Source organism: Ambystoma mexicanum, chromosome 2p, assembly GCF_040938575.1.
Source record: "Ambystoma mexicanum isolate Mex_15411 chromosome 2p, UKY_AmexF1_1, whole genome shotgun sequence".
Lineage (NCBI taxonomy): Eukaryota > Metazoa > Chordata > Amphibia > Caudata > Ambystomatidae > Ambystoma > Ambystoma mexicanum.
Genome location: NC_090923.1, coordinates 834454053 through 834475829, shown reverse-complemented (window position 1 = coordinate 834475829; position 21777 = coordinate 834454053). Strand labels below are relative to the sequence as shown.

At 44.2% G+C, this 21777-nt stretch overlaps 1 protein-coding gene across 1 annotated transcript in view; it reads right to left on the bottom strand.

The window, feature by feature from the left end:
• The window catches only part of SAE1 (SUMO1 activating enzyme subunit 1), a 1106078-nt gene extending 1090284 nt beyond the window's left edge, over positions 1 to 15794 (bottom strand). The window contains exon 1 of the mRNA XM_069644537.1: positions 15424 to 15794. Within this exon, the coding sequence (XP_069500638.1) occupies positions 15424 to 15509 (86 nt within the window). The 5' untranslated portion in view covers positions 15510 to 15794. The remainder of the gene's footprint in view (positions 1 to 15423) is intronic.
• Positions 15795 to 21777: the final 5983 nt, after the last annotated feature.

Below are 21777 nucleotides of genomic sequence, written 5' to 3'. Positions count from 1 at the left end.
AACTCCATCTCGGGTTAGTAGAGTTTGTCATGATGGGGTTAATTTAAAGGCGGTTCGAGCAGTGCTTGCCTGTATTACTTCTTTCACGGAAGAGCCTGTTTTGGGTCAGGTTGCATGTTGAAGCACAGGTCAGGGAGGGAATTGTGGGAGCAAAGAGTGGTCGAACTCCCTGCACCACCAAGCATATTATCAGCAGGTTTATTGACTTTACAGTCATTAATTCCTTTGATGTTGTTGTGGCACGTTCACCTTCAAGGAGTCACGTCTTTGTCACCAATACATTCATTCTCAGCACCCGCTTCATTCTGCCACTCCTTCGTTTGTGCCAGGTCAAAAAAAATAATAATATATATATATATATATATATCATGGTACATAGAAGGCTCGGTAAAACAAATGCTGACGGGAACGTCAGTTCATCAGAGTGCTGTCAGTGGGCTATCATATGATCTTAATAAACTTTGTTTCAATCAACCTGCATTTGGAGATAATTTCAGGGGCAACAAGGATGGGATCATCCTGAACGACAGCCCACTGAGTAGCCGTTCCTTTAGATAGCAACCACAGCTATTACGAAACGGCAGCTGAAGCACTGCAGTTCTGGATATTCCAGAGGACAGCGGAAGTCTGAAGCAGCACAAGGAAGTGACAAAGTGTTGAAGCAACATAAAGAAAAATAAAGTGGATCACTTATCCTACCTAAACGACAGCTACGAGTCTGGGTGCTCCAACATCAAAGTAGGTGAGCCGCACTGCGTCGGCCATCAAATAAGTGAGCCACGCAGCACCATTCATTAAGCCTCCTTATTTCCACAGCTTCTGCTAGCCAGATGCACAGTAAACCCCCGAATATTTGGCCAATGCAACGGTAGCGTGCATACCAGCCGCACAAGCCAGCCGCAACAAACGGTCTGCGCGTAAGAAACTTGCAGCGGCGTACTTGAAAGTACGAGTAAAGGACCCTCATACGCCTAATTGCGTACCGCCATTTGGTTGCCAACGGCAACTGGAAGCATATTATTCTAATTGTACAAGACCTACGCTCTGTTTCAAAGCAGCGCAACTTTATTGTATATTTCGAAGGGAGCAACTTAAACCAAACAGCTCCACTTGAGACCATGATGGTTTCGCCATAATAAATCTGACCGATACCATGACATGGAGTAATGTTACCATGCAATTATGATAATGTAACGTTGCACAAGTAACTTGTAACACACTTTCAAGGCAACAACCGAACTCTGGCAACATAACTGGCACAATACTGGCATAGTTATTGAACTACTGAGATCAATTATGAACCAAGACACATATCCACTGCACAGAACATAACTGGTGTTACAGTTAACCTGTAATTCATATTCAAGACAACAACCAAATCCTGGCATCATCAATGGTACAATGCTAGTATATTGCATTCAACGGCTGGGATCAACTCTGAAGCAAAGTGCACACCCACTGTACAGAATTTATCTGGTGCTCATTTGGAACCTGCAATCACAGTTAACCATGCAAGGAATACCACCGCCACCAAACTATTTCGTGGACACAAAATAGTCCCCTGGAAACTATGGAAATTATTTTTTGATCATTATGTATTTGCAGCACATGGTCTGAATGTTATCAGTGAAAGAAAAAAAAGGTTTACTTATACACTGTCTAAGCAACTATGGGCAGGAACAATTTGATAATCTTCCTCCTTTATCTGATGAGGAATCATCGGGTCTTACAGAATATGAAAAATATATTCAAATGTTAAATAAACATTATGAAAAATCTGTGAGCATTATTGTTGAGATACACCATTTTGGTAAACGGAAACAAGAAGCTGGAGAGACAATAGAGCAGTTTTTTACGGCCCTAAGAGGATTAGCCACTTCATGCGAGTTCGGCAGTAATCTTGACGAGAGACTACAGGATCAATTTATGTTGAATATAATGATGGCAAAGCGAGAGAAGCGCTTTAGTCAAAAGGCAATCCATCCATAGAAGAGGTCCTTAGAGTTGTTGCCGAAGAAGTTGAACACACCAACAAGTGTAGGAAGGAGAAAGAAAGAAAGAAAGAAAGAAAGAAAGAAAGAAAGAAAGAAAGAAAGAAAGAAAGAAAGAAAGAAAGAAAGAAAGAAAGAAAGAAAGAAAGAAAGAAAGAAAGAAAGAAAGAAAGAAAGAAAGAAAGAAAGAAAGAAAGAAAGAAAGAAAGAAAGAAAGAAAGAAAGAAAGAAAGAAAGAAAGAAAGAAAGAAAGAAAGAAAGAAAGAAAGAAAGAAAGAAAGAAAGAAAGAAAGAAAGAAAGAAAGAAAGAAAGAAAGAAAGAAAGAAAGAAAGAAAGAAAGAAAGAAAGAAAGAAAGAAAGAAAGAAAGAAAGAAAGAAAGAAAGAAAGAAAGAAAGAAAGAAAGAAAGAAAGAAAGAAAGAAAGAAAGAAAGAAAGAAAGAAAGAAAGAAAGAAAGAAAGAAAGAAAGAAAGAAAGATTCCACAAATCCTAGAGGTTTGAGCAGTTGTGACCAGAAGGAAGGTGGGTGTAAAAGAATAAAGAAGAGAGTAACTAGATTTAAAGAGGAGAGATGGAAATGAGAGATGTTATTGCACTGACAGAATATATCATCTAGCCAGTAACTAAATATTTCCTGCCATCAGAGAAATATGCAAGAGGTGCAATAAGAAAGGGCATTTTACCAATTGTTGTAGAACAATGGAGAATGTGGATTACGTTGATGAACTGTGAAGCGTTGGAAGAATGCACTTTCATCATTGATGATTCGGATGTAAATCTTGTGGAAGATGAAGATGCGGATGTTGAGAAACTGATGGCTATAATAGAGATTGGTGACACAAAATTCAACATGGCAAATTGACTCTGGAACCAGGTATTCATTATGTCAAGTGGCACAGTGAGTAGAGCTCACTTTGACATCAGTGCAGATCCTGCTAACGCAGGTTCGAATCCCGGCAGGGCCAAACTCAGCCTTTCATCCTTCCGAGGTCAATAAATGAGCACCACACACCGTGGGTAATAATAAGCAGCGCTCAGATACCTGAGGGTTCGCAGCGCTATATAAATGCGAAATTACCATTATTGCTGCTACAAGTCCATTTTTGCGAGAAAAAAAAAAGTATGAGGAAGGATATTGTATTAAAAGAAATGGATGTCAAACCAGTTGTCTATGGTGGAAGACGAAAGGACTTAGAAGGTTGGTTCTGGTCGACTATGAAATTCAAGGACAGAACAGCCAAAGGAAAAATGAACGTTTCCAAGAAAGGAATGTATCCGCTTCCGAGTTGGTCTCATCAAAAGACTTAAAATCAGACTAGATTCTAATTCTGAAGAAACAGTTCATGCGATAGATCAAGACAAATTATCCATGTCATTTGAACAACAGTCCGTTTTTCTAGAGGAACTAGGCAATTTAAAGAATTTTAGACACAAAATTTGCATGAGATGTGATGCTGTTCCAGTTGTACAGAAAGTGCGGCCAGTGCCCCTGGCAATTAGAGCTGTGCTGAAGGAAGAGCTTGAGAAAAAGGAGGCTCAAGGTTTAATAGAAAGGGTGGAAGCTTCCGAATGGGTCTCACCATAAGTCATAGTTCACAAACCTGATGGAAAATGTAGGTTATGTATAAACCTTAGGTGTATGAACAAATGTGTAATTCCGGACAGACATCCTTTGCCTAACATAGCAGAAATGCTTGGTACTATTAAGGGTGTAAAAGTGATAGTACTCTGGACTTGAAGTCTGCATATCATCAAATTGTGTTGCATCCCCAGTCTAGAAATGTGACTGAAGGTTTACCTACTGAAGGTTTATTTCAATGTAGGCGCATGTCTTTTGGACTCATATCTGCAGCAGCTGTTTTTAGCGTACAATGAACCAACTATTTATTTAATTGGATTTATTAAGTGCCCAGCGGCCCGTAGGCATCGTGGCGCCGTTACAGAATATTCAACTTCATGCACAATATTTTAACATTGGTTACAGGCAAAAACATGTGTATTATTATAATAACAAGGGTGTTCCGTGGTTACAGTGTAACAGTGTAGGAGGAAGTGCATATGGTACACTAGGAACAGTTTTGTTTTTAGCGCTTTTCTGAATGTGAGGAGGGATTCTTTGTTTCTTAGACTGGGCGTAAGCGAGTTCCAGGCTTTAGGGGCTAGGACTTCAAAGCTGGTTCCACCGGCTTTAGCTCTGTTGAATGTTGGGATTGAAAATTGGTGTGAATATTAGTTGCATTTAAGTCTGTGGGTTGGCGCTCGGTATATTCTCTCTACTAGATACGCTGGTGCTGTCTGGGCAAAGCTTCTGTGTGCGATTGTGAGGGCTTTGAAAGTTATGCGCTCTTTGACCGGGAGCCAATGGGCATCTTCTCTTGCCTGGGAGATATGTTCTCTCTTAGGGATGCTGAGGGCTGCTCTAAAGGTTTCATCACATGCAAAGGGTATTATGTTTCTAAGATGACGTATTGGTTTATGGAAAGGATCAAGAAGAACATGATTTCAGACTTTGTAAGGTGACATTTTCAAGGAAGCTGGTTTGACGCGTATTAGGGACAAGTGCAAGTACAGTAGATCCACCATACAATACTTAGGGCATGAGATTTCGGATAAAGGTATTAGACCCAGGGTAGAATTCGTAAACGCCATCAGAAATTTCCCAGTCCCGACAGCAAAGAGAAGGTAATTTCGTTCTTAGGCATGGCTGAATATTATGCTAAGTTTATTCCCGATTTGGCCAGCAAGACATTTCACATGAGGAGGTTGGTGAGGAAAGGTGTAAAGTTTAATTGGGATGATCAATGTGAACTCGAATTTGGAAGTACAAAGATAGATTTTAACAAAGCGGCCACATTGAAGGGTTTTAATCCCAACAAAAAAAAAAAAGGCACTCTCACTAAGGATGCCAGTAATCATGGGTTGGGGCAGAGTTTCCCCAAGTAGAGGACGGGAAAGAATATCCAATTGCTTTTGCCTCTAGAATTTTGAGAGAGGCAGAATGCAACTACTCCACGATCGAGAAGGAGCTTTTAGCTGTTAAATGGCCGATCAATACATTTTGCTTGTTTCTTTGGGGGATGAGGTACATAGTAAGGTCAGATCACAAACCACTAAAGGAAATTTTAACAACAAAGGGCTTAGACAAAGTTTCTTCAAGAATTTGCAAGTGGGTTGCGGGCATGGAAGAGTATAACTGGCAGATAGAGGAGTCAAGAACAAATCAGCTGATCGTTTATCACGATTAACCAATATCGTGGAAAGTGACGAACACATTTGGAATGTCAATTAAGAGATTGTGTCAGAGAAGAAATGGGAAAAGGCCACAGCAGCGGATTAAGTACTCAAAGATGTGAAAGAATAGCTTGAAAGTGAGCGAGATTAGGAAGGGGAACATGCCAGATGCAGTCAGGCAAGTTTTTGATGAATTACGAATAAACAAAGTAAAGAATATTTCCAAAAGCTGCAGAAGTCGCATTTTTTAGACTGAATTCAATCTTATTAATTCTAATAGTGGTATCCCTTAAACGGATATCCACATGTTATTTTCCATAATAGGTCCAAATGTAAACATTAATCTTCAAAGAACAAATAAAGAAGTGTTAGCCTAATAATTGAAATTTTATGGACAGAATTTAATCTGTAAAACACAATTGGGTGAAGGATAGAAAACAGCCAAATACGTGCTTGGCTTTGTGCGAATTGCCTTCCTCAGGGCAAATATACCACAAGGGGGGAAGCAGACAAAACATTAATATTAAAAAGATGATGGTTAACATGTGTATATTCACATTTAGACCAGGGTTGCGTGTTGAATTGCGTTAAGAGGTTCTGATTGACTGAACTGGACTCAATTTTCATGTCATAAAGCAAACTTACCCAATAGATTAGTGGGCTTTTGCTATGTTAAATAAGTTTCCTATGCTTCACACAATTTGTGTTTTACAGAAAAAATTCTGTCCATAAAATTTCCATTATTAGGCTAACACTTCTTTATTTGTAAATTGTTTCTTTGAAGATTAATGTTTCCATTTGGACCTATAAAGGGAAAATAACATGTGGATATTTGTTTAAGGGATATCACTATTAGAAATATTAATCAATCTAGAAACAATTTCAGCAGATTTTGGAAATAAATCACATGACCCCCCCACCATAGCTGCACCACAAATGGGGTACCCCTATCATTGTTAGTAGTTACAAATAAACAAAGGCATGGTGTTGAGGGGAGACATTCTTTTCCACCAATAGGTGTGAGAAAGAAAAATACTAGAGTTAGCCCACGAGAGACACCGAGGTATGACAAAAACCAAACAACTTGTTAGGTAGGATTATTGGTGGCCCAGGATGGATTTACAGGTAGAAAGACTTATTAGAGATTGTTATTGCAGGTGTGAAGATTCCACCAAGGGTTACACCACAGGAATTGAACCCATGGCAGTTATATCCATTCCCACCATGCCTTGGGAGCGTGCAGGTTTAAACATTGTGGGTCCAGGGTATTTTAGGTTCTGTATTGTTTTGATTGACATATCATCTAGATGGGTGGGAATTGCATGGGTACAGAATATATGTTCTAAAGATATCATTGCGTTTTTGGAGGCTATTTTTAAAAAGGGAAGGGTATCCCACAACCATTATTACAGACAATGGTGTCCAATTAGCGCCGGAGGAAATGAAAACGTTTCTTAAAGAAAATGGGGTAGAACATAAAACCAGCTCCATTTATCATCCTGAGATCAATGGAATTGTCAAGAGATTCAATAAAGTAATTTAAAAAAAAAATAGCATTAAGGTTGCCATTGTGGAGAATGGAGATCGGAAGAGGGCCACTAAATAGACATTTGTTGCAAATAGATTCATACCATGCCACTACTGGCATTTCCCCTTTTGAAATGCTGAAGGGGAGAAAACCCAACACGAGGGTTTGTCCCTCATGGTTGGGTAGGGCTTGTAAAAATAATTTAAAAAAAAACAACTTGATTTTAAAACGGTCGAGAATAATATTTCTGACAGTTAAATAACAAGCTCTGTTTTGACATTAGGAAGGAAGTTTAAAAAAAATGATGTGTCAAAGCGGGTGACTGGGTTAGGATTAAACTTTCTCACTCGTGTGCTGGAAACAGGTTTCATGGTGCTGGCAGAGTTTTGAATGGCAGGGTGTGGAATGTGAATCGGGTGTGCAAGTGTGCGAAGGACATACGCAAGAATATCAATACCACAAAAGAAAGTGGGGACAGAGGGATAAACTTCAGGATTGAGGAGCAGAAAAACAGCAGAGAGAAGTTTGGTGTAGCTCGCACTAAACGTGTTTGTGGTAAGCCCTCATATCTGGAGAGAGTATGTGAGTTGAGAAGAGACAGAAGGGCAGCTTCATCATTATGAAGGCTTTCCTTTCCCCGAGTTTTTTTTTTTTAAAATGTACTGTGCCATAAAACACCAGGTCCAGCCATTGTGTCATGTATATAGTTACTCTATATTTCAATGTTTTTTTTTAACCAATTTTGATTTTAGGGCTCTGGACCAAACTTCTTGTTCTCTCTTGTTTTTAATCCTTTTTCGCTTTATGCATTCAGTTTCTGTATATATTATTATCATCACTAGCACCGGCTTGGTTTCATTTGCAACCCAATTTTTGAACTTGTTAATTCTCCTTTGTTGGTTTTCATAGGGAACTAATTTCTCGATTTAAATTGCATTATCGCGACAAGAGGGGAGGTGTGTAGCATTCTGTGTTTCTTGTCTCATGTTCTGTGAGTAACCTAGCGTGGAACATGGAACATAGAAGGCTAGGGGAAAAAATGCTAAGGGAAAGTCAGTTGATGAGAGTGCTGTTGCTGAGCCAGTGTGCTATCTTATGATCTTAATAAACTTTGTTTCAATCAACGTGCATTTGGAGATCATTTCAATGTTGTCGTGCCGCGTTCACCTTCAAGGAGTCACTTCTATGTCGCCAATACATTCATTCTCTGCACCTGCTTCATTCTCCCATGCCTTTGCTTGTGCCAGGTTAAAAAAATAATTAAAAAAGTGTTTTTTTGTCATTCCGCCGTATATTTCCCATTGGATGCATTTTAGCAGTCTTAGGGAGTCATCCACCCAGTCATCTGTTCCAGTTGTACTACTCAAATTATGGACAGACAATATGTGGGTTAGGAATGAGGTCACTGTAATGTTTCCTTCATGGATAATGTTACGTAGTAGAGATGTGCGCACGCATGCGCGAGCCTCGTTCCGGCTCACGCATGCACTTAACTAAGTAACGAGGACTGAGACGGTAGTTGCCGCCAGGACCCCATAACCAGCAGACGTGTCCATGAGTCTTTCCCTCTGGTGTGCGTGCATGCTCCGTGGGGCGGCCTGGGGCACCTCAATGGTCACAACATTGACGACGAGGAGGAAGTGCTGTGTATGTGTGTGGGATACGTTACACGTGCTAAATGTCAGAAATGGCATCTTCTGACACTACACAGCTCCGGACCCGATGCAGCAATTGGTGGCCATTTTAGAATTTCGTGTGCGACAGTTGCGGCCCGAGAGGGTGCTTGTGCGCTGTCTACGCGATTCTTTTGAAGACATTTTTGGAACCTTCACGGCTTCCAGCGTTGTGGAAGCCGTGATCATGCTGAGGTGAAGGTGTTTGTACACATCTTCCTGCACAGACTGGTCCAAGGGGCTGGGGAAGTTCTACAAAAGGATTTTTGCAGTACAAGGTCTATCTACCCTGAAGATTAATCATCAAGGTCAGTGAATATCCTGGGCAGCTGTGGTATCTGAAAAGGGGAACGGGAAGGCGTCATAGCGCCAATGCAGTCAACACACCCAAGGTTTGCAGCCTCACACCATAGCGTGGGGTACCTGTGCGACCAGCAGAGATGGGTGAGCAGGATGGAGCAGCCATCACCCCGGCACAGATACCACGCCGACAGCAAGGCATGCTGGTGCCAATGCCAGAATTTGACATATCAGGACCTCCGTCCAAGCTTGGGCCTAAATGGTTACTGTGGATCAAGAAACTGGAAATGTTTTTCAGAGCTACTGGTGAAGATGATGGTGATGATGCAAAAGTAGCAACCCTGTTATATTCTGCAGGGACAGAAGTGCACCGCATTTTCGAATTGTTAAACCTACAAGTCGCCACCTATGCAGCAGTCAAGACAGCTCTGCAAAATCACTTCCTCCCCAGGCGAGCATGGCCTATGACAGATTCATAATGTGTGGAGAAAAGCAACATGGCGATGAATCCCTGGATCAATTCTGCGCAAGATTGCGACAACTGGCAAGCACATGTCGATGGGAAAATGAGGAGGCCATGGTGCGAAACCAGATCATTCAGGGGTGCAGCTCTGGAAAATTGAGGAGGCAAGTTCTTCGGGAACCAGGAATGACGTTAACACAGATTTTGGACACTGGTCGTGCCTATGAGCTCGCAGAAAGCATGGGAGCAAAGATGGATGCAGTGGTCCATCCAGGAAAGAGTGAAGAAGCTTTTGCAGTAGGAAGGACCACCCAGCCCAAGCCACGGTGGGGCCAAAACCAAACTGACAGCCCTCCCGTCCACAGCACTCCGCCATCATGCCAATACTATGGGTATGATTTCTCACACGTAGGAGAATGCCCAGCGAAAATGAGAGTGTGCGGCAGGTGCAGCACATTACGCCAGGGTATGCAGGGCAGCGACTCCGGTGGCCACCTCCAGGAGGTCCAGCAAGAGTGAGCAGAAGAAACTTCCGCAGATCCAGGAGTGTAGCACCCGTGGAACAGGGCATACAGGAGCTTGACATAGCGGAGGAGGAAGAAGATGAGGTGGTATTCTTTATCTCCAACATAGCCACGGGAACCAGGAATACGAGACAACCTACATTCATAGTAGGCATTGGTGGCACCCTGACGCCAGTCTTGATCGATACTGGGGCATCGGTGTACGACCTAGCGACTCAACATTATGAATCCCTCCCCAGCCCGCCAGTGGTCAAAACATCCAGAGCAAGGATATACACCTTTGGGGGTAGCACACCTTTACCCATACAAGGGGTCTTTGTGGCACCGGTCACCCAGGGACAAAATGCAATCAAGGCCAGATTCTTTGTGACCAACGCAAGTCCCCACCCCCTGCTGAGTTGCGCTGCCTGAGGCCCTGAACATTGTACATTTCACCATGTCGGTGTACCACTCCGAGAAAGATATCAGAACCTCTTCCATGGGGTGGGGAAGCTGAAGGCAGAACCAATACGTCTTCACATCGATGAGACAGTGAGACCCACCGCTTTGAAACATAGAAGAATACCATGTCATCTAAGAGCCCAAGTTGAGAAGGAACTCCAGACGCTGATAGACATGGACATCATAGAAAGGGTGGAAGGCCCTACCCCTTGGGTATCCCCGATTGTGGATGCACCAAAACCTAAGGAGCCTGGAGTAGTATGCATTTGCATCAACATACGCCTACCCAATGCCGCCATAAAAAGGGAACGACACCTCACGCCAATGTTAGATGACATTATAGGGGAATTGAAAGGGGCAAAGGTATTCTCGAAATTGGATTTGCATACAGGGTACCACCAACGAGAACTGCATCTAGAGTCAGGCTACATTACAACCTTCACCACACATGAAGGGCTGTACCAGTTCAAGAGGTTTGGAGTATCGTCAGCGGCAGAGGTGTTCCAAAACTGCATCAGGGGAACCCTCGCCGGACTGAAAGGAGTCCTCAACATGAGCGACAACATCCTTGTCTTCGTGGCATATGAGGCTGACCACATGAAGCAGCTGGAGCAGGCACTGGACAGGTTAAGTACCCTAGGTCTCACACTTCACAAAACCAAGTGTGAATTCTTCAAGGACCGCATTGAATTCTTTGGCTTCTTCTTCCACGCTGGGGGCATTTCTCCAGACCCTGAAAAAGTTTGTGACATTTGCGAAGCGGCCGCCCCTGAATCACCTGCAGAGGTTCGAAGTTTCCTGGGCATGGTACATTATTGTGGCAGATTCATTAAGGGCTTGGCATCGTTATCTGAGCCTTTAAGGGCGCTAACAAAAAACGATGTGGCATGGACATGAACAGAGAGGGAACAAAAATATGTTTACTGACATCAAGTGAGCGCTGTCGGACCAGGAAACGTACTTAAACCCAGAAAGGGAGTCCGAAATTGTAGTAGACGCGAGCCCCGTAGGTTTGGGTGCAGTACTGTTGCAGGCCAGGAAACATCCACTCTGACAGAAAGCGACTCTGTAGTGCAACTTGTTTCAAAGACCCAATGACCACAGAGAAAATCAACACGCTGTACTGTGTTTGTGTTTATCTAGGCAGACAAACGGCCCAGTGGAGATTATTCCGGTCCACGGCCAGAAATTTCGCTGAACTCCACCACTGGGTTTCCAGCGCATTACAATCACGATGAACTACACAGTTGTCACAAGTAAGCGTTTCTATTTTAAATGCCAATGTGCTAATGTACCCCATACGGTTTAGTATGGATGGGTTGCCAAGTCACAGTAGTTAATGCATGCTATACATGCTTTGTTTTCTCCTCTGCAGGCGTTTTCAAATATGTGGCTGCTTGCATGAATTAAGCCGCCCTGTTATTTAACTGGGCCATAAGAGAGAAATAAGAAAAAAGTTTTCTTCTCTAATAAAAAACAGTGAGTACCAACCCGCTATTGTAGAATCACCTTATTGGGTCCCCACTGTTTAGGTAGTCTTAAAAAAAATACACATGTCCTTTTTTACTCTAGGGCATACATCACGTGAAGCGCCACTTCGGGGGGCAATCACGACAGGATCTACTCCACCTTACCAGTTCGCCAGCCCCTGAAAGTTTCAGAGGAGGTGAGCAGGTGTTACACAGTAAATTAAGAAAACTGTATTTGAACATTAAGTAAATTAATTTTTTGAGTGAATACAGAGATGACAACGCCATTGATTTTTTCATTTGTAGATCTAAGGCTCCCTTGCCACACACACCCTCCACCTTTGGTTTCCTACCAAGAGGCAACGCAGAATTGGCGATTGCCCTCCTGTCCTGAAGAAGGTTGAATATTAAGTCACGATACGAGGGGACTGTTCCATCCTCGTTAAGAGAACTCAACCGAAACATGTTGACAATGGTTTTCTAAAATACCAACATTGGGGCACATTGAATGAGTGCTTAATTCAACAACTGTTTGACGTATTACTGTGATTTAAATAGAATATCATTTTTTTCTAATTTTCTGTAAACATGATGACTGTATGAATGAGTTGTGAATGATTGGTTTGAGAAGGGATATATTGCAGTTGGTTTGTGGAGCTGACTAATGGATACAAACATTGTAAATATACTTTTTATATGACATATGCATTTGTATAATAAACAAACAGAAAGCTATTATGATATGAATAATAGTTAGTCGTCATCTCTGGTCTAGTTGGCCCAATTTCGTTATTATATTGTAAAATTGCCTGGAGGGCCATAGACGGTAATCTGGCTTCCCTTTCTTACCTCTACTGTTGCAGGCCAATACACAAGGAAACATGTTCCCCATTCCCTACGCCAGCAAAGCCTTCTCCGAAACTGAAAGGAGGTAATCTCAAATTGAGGGGAAGCCCTGGCGATATTGTGGGGTTGCCACCACTTCCGATTGTACATTCTAGGGAAACCAGTGGCGGTCATCACGGACCATAAGCCTCTTATAGAACGGTGGATGCCATCACTGATCGAGTATGGGATGAAGCTGCAGTACAGGCCTGGCACACATAATCCTGCAGATTATCTATCACGCCACCCCAGCACAAATCGTGCGCTGGAGCAGGTAGAGGTAGTGGAGAGCCTGGAAATGGTACGCAGCACAGTGGAGGCTGCCATGCCGGTAGCGTTGGCACATCAAGACATCATTGTGGCGTCAGACAACGATGAGGTATTCCGGGTCATTCCGGGTCCTAAGGCCTGCCATTGGAAGCGGGGAATGGAAGGAAGTGCTTGTCAACAATTCCAGGCGGGAGACAGGAGCTCCGCGAGACATGCAAGCACTATGGAAAGCAAGAAATTAGCTATCAGTGTCAGAGGATGGACTCATCCTACGGGGCCGACAAATAGTCATCCAAAGATCGCTTGTAATCAAGGTGCTGGAACTGGCGCACACAGGGCATCAAGGTACAGCAAAAACAAAAGCACGCTTAGGGCCCAAAGTATGGTCCCTGATCTGGAGAACAGAGTGGACGAGTTTGTACGAGGGTGTGTCCCATGTCAAGCGGCGAGTCCTGCAGAGAGAGCACCCCCGATCAGATCAATGGAGAGTGAGCAGCCTTGGGGTACCATTCATGCGAACTTTGGGTCTACAGGAAGAGGCAGGTACTTCCTAGAGGTAGTAGACCAATGGTCAAGATATCCAGAAGTGGAACTGGTGGAGTCGACGGCCTGCGACCACACCATCCTGGCGTTGGAAAAGATATTTGCTACCCATGGGTTCCCACTAGAACTATGTTCAGACAATAGCCCGCCATTTCAAGGTAACCAATTTGCAAAATACCTGGAAGAAAGAGGGATTAGGCACCGGAAAGTAACACGACTCTGGCCTAGGGCCAACAGAGAAGCAGAAAGGTTCATGCGAACCCTGAACAAGATCTTTCGCATCTCCCTAAATGTGGGAGAGGAGTTACGACTGAACCTATTCGAGTTTCTGCGGGAATACAGGTCAACTCCACACCAGTCCACAGGCGTTCCGCCAGCGGAAGCCCTCTTCAAACGCTGTCCGCGAGGACCGATTCCAGAAGTGGAGGGACGAACACCGGGAGTGATTGACGATGAACGCGTCAGGCAGGAGCGGAAGGACAGAAATAAGAGAGAGAGCGAGCGGAGAAACCTCGAGGAGAAAGACATTGCGGTGGGAGACACAGTGCTAGTAAGGAACCGACATCCCGAAGGGAAGATGTCTCTCACCTATGAACCACAACCCCTCGGGCTAACACATGTGAGAGGGTCTATGGTGACAGCTGCGAATGGGCGAGGGACTGTGACCAGAAACAGGTCATATTTCAAGATGACCGAGGTGAGCCCACCAGCTGACCCGTCAGAATCTCCTGAGCAGTCTGGTTCAGAGGGAGCCCGACCGACTGGCAACCCAAACGGGGAAGAAGGCCCGCCAGTAGAAGTACCACTGCCGACCTCAGGGAGTAGCAGCAGGTTTCCGAGCAGAGAGGGACGACAACCTCCTGTTTGATTTCAAGACTATGTCATGGACCCCGACAGTTAGAGTGGGATGAAGTAATGTTGGTTAACTCACTTTGAGTTGTTGTCATGTTATATTATGCAATTTTCTTGTTTAAAGAAAAGGAGAGATGTTACGCAGTAGAGATGTGTGCACGCATGCGCGAGCCTCGTTCCGGCTCACGCATGCACTTAACTAATAAACGAGGACCGAGACGGCAGTTGCCGCCGGGACCCCATAGCCAGCAGACGTGTCCTTGAGTCTTTCCCTCTGGTGTGCGTGCTGTGTGGGGTGGCCTGGGGTACCTCAATGGTCACAACAGATAAGTATCAAAGGCTTACCTCTATGGTGCTCACTTTTATATAACCAGCGTCAAGTTGTAGGATGTCCTTACCAGCCCTTCCCCTGCCCAAGACAGCCTCATACTGCACTCAGCTCTCACGCTACGGCCTCAAGGCAAGTATTTTAAATGCTGGTGTGCTTCCTCGAATAATGTCTGTGCTGCAACAAGGTCTGTGGTTCATTTTCTGCCTCAACTGCACTCAGCTCCAACATTCCGGGATTATACAAATTTAGATAAAATCACATGAATAATTTTAACCACAGGCAAGGTCATCATTGTTAAATGCCCAGCTTGTATTCTATACCAGAACACATCTGACAGAGATTCCTCCAGATACACAAAGTTGCCCAAGTGTAGCCGTGGACACTGGACCCTGGCACTCGCTCATCAAATATTCCCAGGTTTCTACAGACCCTAGTTTATTACAAAAAGTGCAAGCAGGTGGTTTATTTAATTTAAAACTAACATAAAACCAATCAAGGGGATGCGTAAGCAAAATCTTAAAAATATATCCCTAGAGTATCCACTTGGAAAGGCATTGTTGTTAACATTGTCAGGCAAAACGAATTCAGCACGGTTTATATCCAGGGAAATTAGTGGACCTAACCCCCACACCCCGACCCCCCTTTTCCACTACTGATGTGTAGTCATGGTAACGACTGTCAAATTGTCGTCCTAATTTTAGATCGGTGGCTTGTCACGGTTTCCCATTATAACTGGTTATAATTGCATTCCGTTTTCCTTCTTTGTTATTCTTTCTCGAGCCCCGAGCAAACCACCGCATGATCTAAGAAATGCTCTGATAAATTAATCGACCACGAGATTCTCCCTCAATGTCACAAACACAGTAGAAGCATGCTTTCAGTCAGAGACCACCCCATTCCAGTGCAGTGCCAAAGCACTCACCGTTTTTGCGCCTCCAAACCCCAAAGGCGGATCTGTCGGTCATACTGCGCTGCCTCCTCTTCGCTGATTACGGTTTCCTCCACCATCTTCACACAATCCCAAAGAAAACACTTTCGCCTTCTACAACCTTTGAATAACCAGAGTTCAAAATACCAGAAACCGGCGCGCTCTCAAAGACCGTGGGGAGCGTGGGAAAGAAAGAGCTTCAACTTCGAAAACGCTAGACGGCGTGTAGCAGAGTATTGGACTCGCTATGGCGGCCATGTTGCGAGTAGGTAAACGGAATCAGCGTGATATATGATTAGCGAAAGTGTTCTCTTTAACAGAACATCAAAGGCATACCTGTTTCCTACATTAGAGAAACAAAACCCAGAGAATTGCGTTACCCGAGCCACGCCCACGACTCAACAAAGCTCCGCCATACCCAAACATAAAAAAAAGACTTCCAAGAAACATAAAACAGTGCTAAGAAAATAGAACAGTTCTCTCCCCCTTCAATCTAACAATACAGATTAATTACAGAAATTCATGATTCTATTAAAGACTTGGAGTCAGATTATGCTCATACCTCTCTTTACTTACTGGAGCAGCACTATAACCAACAACATGAAAAACAAATAATCCAACAAAAACTTCAAATCCCAACAAAACTCACCACATTTGTAGTCCGTTTTTCATAGGTTGTTAAATCACATGACCAAATCATCCAATATGCTTCTCCTGTCCTCTATAACACTAATTGTTCTCATAGTCCTTCCTCTTTCTTTTGCTGAACGAAATCCGAACTTGCCCCCAACCGGTAGACAACTTAACTTCCCCTTGTTTCCTTCTCAAGGCGTCATTTTCTGCTCCATCCCTGAAACAAATAAAAACCATTCCCAATCTCATCATGAACGGGTGGGCAATCGCATAACAATAACATCACCATATCCAATACAACTTCATATTATTATCCAAATATCATATATGCACATATCATTGTAGCGATTGAAATTGGCTGGAATAATCTTTTGCCTCTAATTCTTTAATAGAATCATGACTTTCTGCAACGAATGTATGGAAAATCTGTATTCTAAATCAAGACTCGGAGGCTCAGATTATGCTAGTTTAAAGCTTACTTACCACCAACGACGCTACTTGTTCTACCGGTCTAAAATAAACCTTCTTAAACGTCTCTTCATTAGACCAGTCTGCCACCTTCAAAATATCTTCTAGACGGGCTCCTGCCATAAAAGCAAACGATGCCATAGCACCCCTTGTGGAATGTGCCCCAAAATGACTTACATCTATACCTGCCTCTGCCATACACCACCTTACCCATCTAGACAAAGTGGCTGCTGCTACCGCTTTAAAAGGTTTCCTAATAGCTATCAGCAATTGGTATTCCCCATTAGGTCTCACCCTATTTGCTCTTTCTTCATACACTTTCAAACATCTAACTGGACACAATTTAGGTTTCCCCGGAAAGGCCATGTACTCAACTGATTTAATGTTTGTCTTTGTTCTCTTCTCTACATAAAATACTGCTCCTGCAGGTGAAAAGAATTTAGAATACAGCTTTCACATCGGACACTCTCTTACATGAAATCAAACACAACATAGTAGTTAGCTTAGCCCACAGCACTTTCCTAGACAAATACTCATTATCTGGCCAAGCCTCAAATATCTTCAATACCACACTCACATCCCACAAATGAGAATATTTAGGTGTGGGTGGTCTCATGCATCTGATTCCTTTTAGGAGCCTACATACTAAAGGGTGTTCACCTACCGGTTTACTCTCAATGTACATATGACCTGCCAATATCGCTGATCTATAATTATTAATGGTCCTGTAAGCCTTCGCCTGCACCGCTTGTGCTGCAAAAAAAATCACTATGTGAACTACATCTGTTCGTACGGGATAAACCTTTCTCTCCCTACACCAATCACTCCACTTACTCCATGCCACTCTATAGGCCTTCCCTGTAGCCGGGGCCCATGGCTCTCTAATGAATTCCTGAGCTGTCCCTGAAAGTCCTGGCTCAGACCAATTTTCCCTGAAATCGCCCAAGCTATGAGGCTCAAATTCCCTGACCTCACCAGAGGGTGAATTTCTCGTGCTGGATTTAACAATATGTCCTCTCTGCCTGGTAACCGACTTGGAGCCTCGTAAGACAACTTCAGAAGATCTGGAAACCAAGCCTGACCTCTCCAGTCTGGTGTTGTTAGAACCACCGTGGCTTCTTGTTGCCTGACTTGCGCCACTGTGCGCGCTATCATGGCGAACTGAGGGAAAGCGTATTCTCTTGCTGGTCCCCAAACCTGGAGAAATGCATCTGTCGCTGTCGCTTCTGGATCCGGTCTCCAGCTGTAAAACCTGGGGATCTTCCTGTTCAGCCTGGACGCGAACAGATCTGTCTGACACGGACCCCTGCGACGCATTATCTCTTGAAATACTGAGTCGTCCAGCTGCCAATCGCTGGAGTCCCTCAAGTATCTCGAATTCCAATCTGCTACCAGATTGAGATCTCCTGGCAGATGCTCCGCTCTCACACTTATTCCTTTCTGGAGACATAACTGCCCAAATTCCTTGGCCATCTCTGTCAACCTCTTGGATCTCGTTCTGCCCAGTCTATTTATATATCTGACTGCCGAAACATTGTCCATCTTCAACAGAATGGCACTTTTCACTCCTTCCCGGGTCCAACACTGGACTGCGAAGGATCCCGCCAGAAGCTCCAGGCTATTGATGTGAAGACCCAACTCCTCGCTCGACCATCGCCCCCCTGTCGATTGGTCTCCACATCTGGCTCCCCATCCCCATCGACTGGCATCCGACTCTATCACCAGGTCCGGGGATGAGCCAAATATCGCCTTGCCATTCGATGCCTCCTTGTGGTAGTACCACCATTCCAGTTCCAACTTCGCCTCCTGCTACATAACTATCTTCTGTTCGTAAGATAGACCTCTCCTGAGATGGTCTATCTTCAGCCTCTGCAGCACTCTGTAGTATAGAGGCCCTGGGAATATCACCTGAATTGATGATGACGGACGGCCTACCAATCTCGCTATTTCCCTTGAAGGCAAGCGTCCCCAGCCAGCACGATCCTCCCCGCAATGAGAGACAATGAAGGACTCTCCCAAGTAGGGAATAAGGCCAAGACAGAGTGCGGGTGAGCTTAAATGGGAGTTTATCAATCAGAATGTGGCATGCAAAGAACTCTGCAAACTCCGAGAGCGCTCTGTCTGACAATAGCAAAGACAGTCGTATATATTTACAAAAAACGTCATGAGAACCTACATACTATAGGGGGCACAAGTTCAATGGGATTGGGTGGCGATGACTAGCTATAGGTGCTGCTGCGATGTGGTTGGTCGTGGCTGAAGAACGTCACTGGTCAGCCTCGTGGGTGGGCTGGGCCTGACAGGTTGGCAGAGTTCATCCGGGCGGTGTTGTTGTGCCATCGCGGCCAGTGTCAGAGATGAATGTCTTTCCCTGACTTATTTGCCCTAGGCCATGCACACCGCAGTCATTCAGTCATTGCAATATTATCTTCTTTTAGTAAATCTTCCAATAGGTTATTCTACAGGTTAATGCAACACAGGAGGAATGCACCTTGTGAGGGGTCTAATGGTCATTCATCAGGGCATGGTTACCTTTCGTTACTTAAGTAACAAATTCTTTAACTCATTCAATCTCCTACACTCTTCTTCGTCCATAATTGCCTCATCCCATGCTGGTGTGCCTTTTATGGGCATCCAGGTTCTGCACACCCCCCTTAAGCTCTCACCCCTCCTAGCATATTCATCTGGGGTACAGGTCAGGTATATACATCCGCTCTCTCCTTCCAAGTCTACCCATACCTCCTGATACCATTCTAGTATGCGTGGTTCTCTGATGGTGGTGTGCCATAATTTGTCTACAATATCCTTGTCGTGGTACCTAGGCACTAGTTGATACCTGGGTGTGTCATCAGTTCCTGTTTGTACCTGTACTTCCTGCATAGTTTGTATTGTACCATGGGTGTTGCCCATTGTCACCATCATCATTGCACCATTAGGTACTGCGTTAGCACAACATCGAAGACCCACCTGGCACAGGCAGAAAATAAAGAGGAGGAACACCACAGCTGGCATCAAAAATTTCACAGTTGTTCCAAGCCATGAGGGGACCCAGGAGAAAATGTTATCGAACCATGTACTGTCTTCTGCTCCACCTTCCATCTTCATTTTTTCTCCTAGGTTGTGTACTGCTTCGATCACATGGGACAGGGAGCCGTTTTCTGCATCTTCGGAAGGTACAAAAGTGCAGCAGGCACTTCTGATTTTTCGGCAAACACCTCCATCCATCGCCATCAACAGGTCCAAGACATACCTGTTTTGCATTGTCATCAGCCGTAAAGCCCTTAGTTCCACCTTGATCACGTTGAACCCTTCTTCAGTGTCATTGGCCAGCTGAATCAGTTCCCAACGTGTTATCTGGAGCCATTTTGCGTTCGCCCTTGCTTGGACACTTGAGATGAGTGAAGCGAAGAATGTTTCTGCTGAGCTGAATAATCGATATCTGTCTGGGATCTGAGCCAACAGTTCTGATGATGCCTTTGATATGTAATTTGATGCTCTTCTGTTACGGGTCAGCACCTCTCCCTTGTTTCCGGAAGACAGGACATACATTTGTGACTCCGCAGTCGGCTGGGCTGCACTCTGTTGTATGCGTTCCTGTGTCCTTTTGCTTCCCTCGATGTGGCTTTCTGGTATTACCATTAGGGCTGAGTGGAGAGTGGCCATTGAGCAGCTGCCACTCCATGACGGGGGAAGGTGCAGGTATGCCTGATTGCCACATACCCAGTACGTGTCCATTAGGGCCGCTGTCCCTTTTCTCGGATCTGGGATGGTGAGGGTCTTGTTACAGTTCTTGTTTGTTCCCATGGCGGTTTTCCCCTCTCCTTTGAAACATAGTTCATAGTCTATTTCGCTCTGTAGTTTGAAGGGTTTTTCAATGGCAGATACCCAAGTTAGTTTTGAAATGTGTTCCTTCCATACTGGTGTGCACGTTTCTTCTATCCACTGCAGTTTCTCTGGCGCCACACCTCTCAGTGCTTCAGCTTTACACATTACTTCTTCATCCTTCCATTTGTTGTCTGAAAAAAGTGTCCCTTGTATTACAAAAAATGGTTCCTCCAGACATACCACCCCTGCCGTTTTTGGGTAGCAAGTTTTTTCGTTCTGCAGCATTTTAAAAGTAACTTCATGTGCCTGGAAGGTGTTCTTAATCCTGCATAACGTGAGATGAAGGAGACATTGGGCATCTATAATTGGCAACTCTTTGGGTAGCAGTACTTTGGGTGTACCTGAAGCATGAGGAATGAGGGAGCAAACATAACAGCTCTCATTTGTTGTTTGTTTTGCGGTGGCACTCATGTCTGCATACCACTTATTTGTCTGGTGGGGGTGTCGTGGGTCTTCCATTTTATCTAATCCTAACCCATAATACTCATCATGTCTCCTCCTCCCGGTGTCCCTTCTCCGTCTGTTGTTCTTATTCCTCATGTACTTCCCAGCCTCCTGGGCGAGGGAAAGAATAGACCCCCCTTTCTCATTCCCGCCCCCCTTGGCCCAATCATCGTATAATATTTCGTGTGCTGCTAGCCTCTTTTCCTTTTCGTCCCTGAGTCTATCTTGCAGGTTGTTTTTTAAGACGGGGGCTGGTTGACTGGTAGGGGTATCGTACAACCACGATATAGCAGATGGGTTTCGGTCATTTAAACTGCGAGCATTATACCTATACATCACTGGTGGAGACACTGTGTCATTTTGCATTCCACCCTGTGGCTCTTTCTTTTCAGATATGACAGCATTGGATGGTGTGGTGTGATAACCCCATACAAGTTTAGTTCCATCCCATACCAGAAAATCACCTTCCCTCATATTGGCACTTGCAGTTACATTGGTCCCAGTGGTGCTGTTAATCCCAGTGCTGTTAATCCCTCCCCCCTCGTTCATCTCAATAGAGATGAACGCTACAAACCAATATGTAACCAGACCAAACATTAACATAAAAAACATCGTAATACACACAGATAATCCGCACTCATACGAATATATGCATCTCTCAGTTACTAATTCTCTCATTCTACTAATTCTATCCGTTGCAGGCTGCCTGTTAGATGCCATGGTAGTTCCTGTTTGAGATATAAAAGTGCATTAAGTGCATGCGTGTAAACATTGTTGTTGGCACCATTAGTGCCAATATATATATATTGACGGGTAATGGAAGCGGGGAGGGTTGTAGGGAAGGGTATTCACAGATAAGCGTGTCGACATGTCATAATTTGATCACTTCATTAATCACATATAAGTCCAAACAAAAAA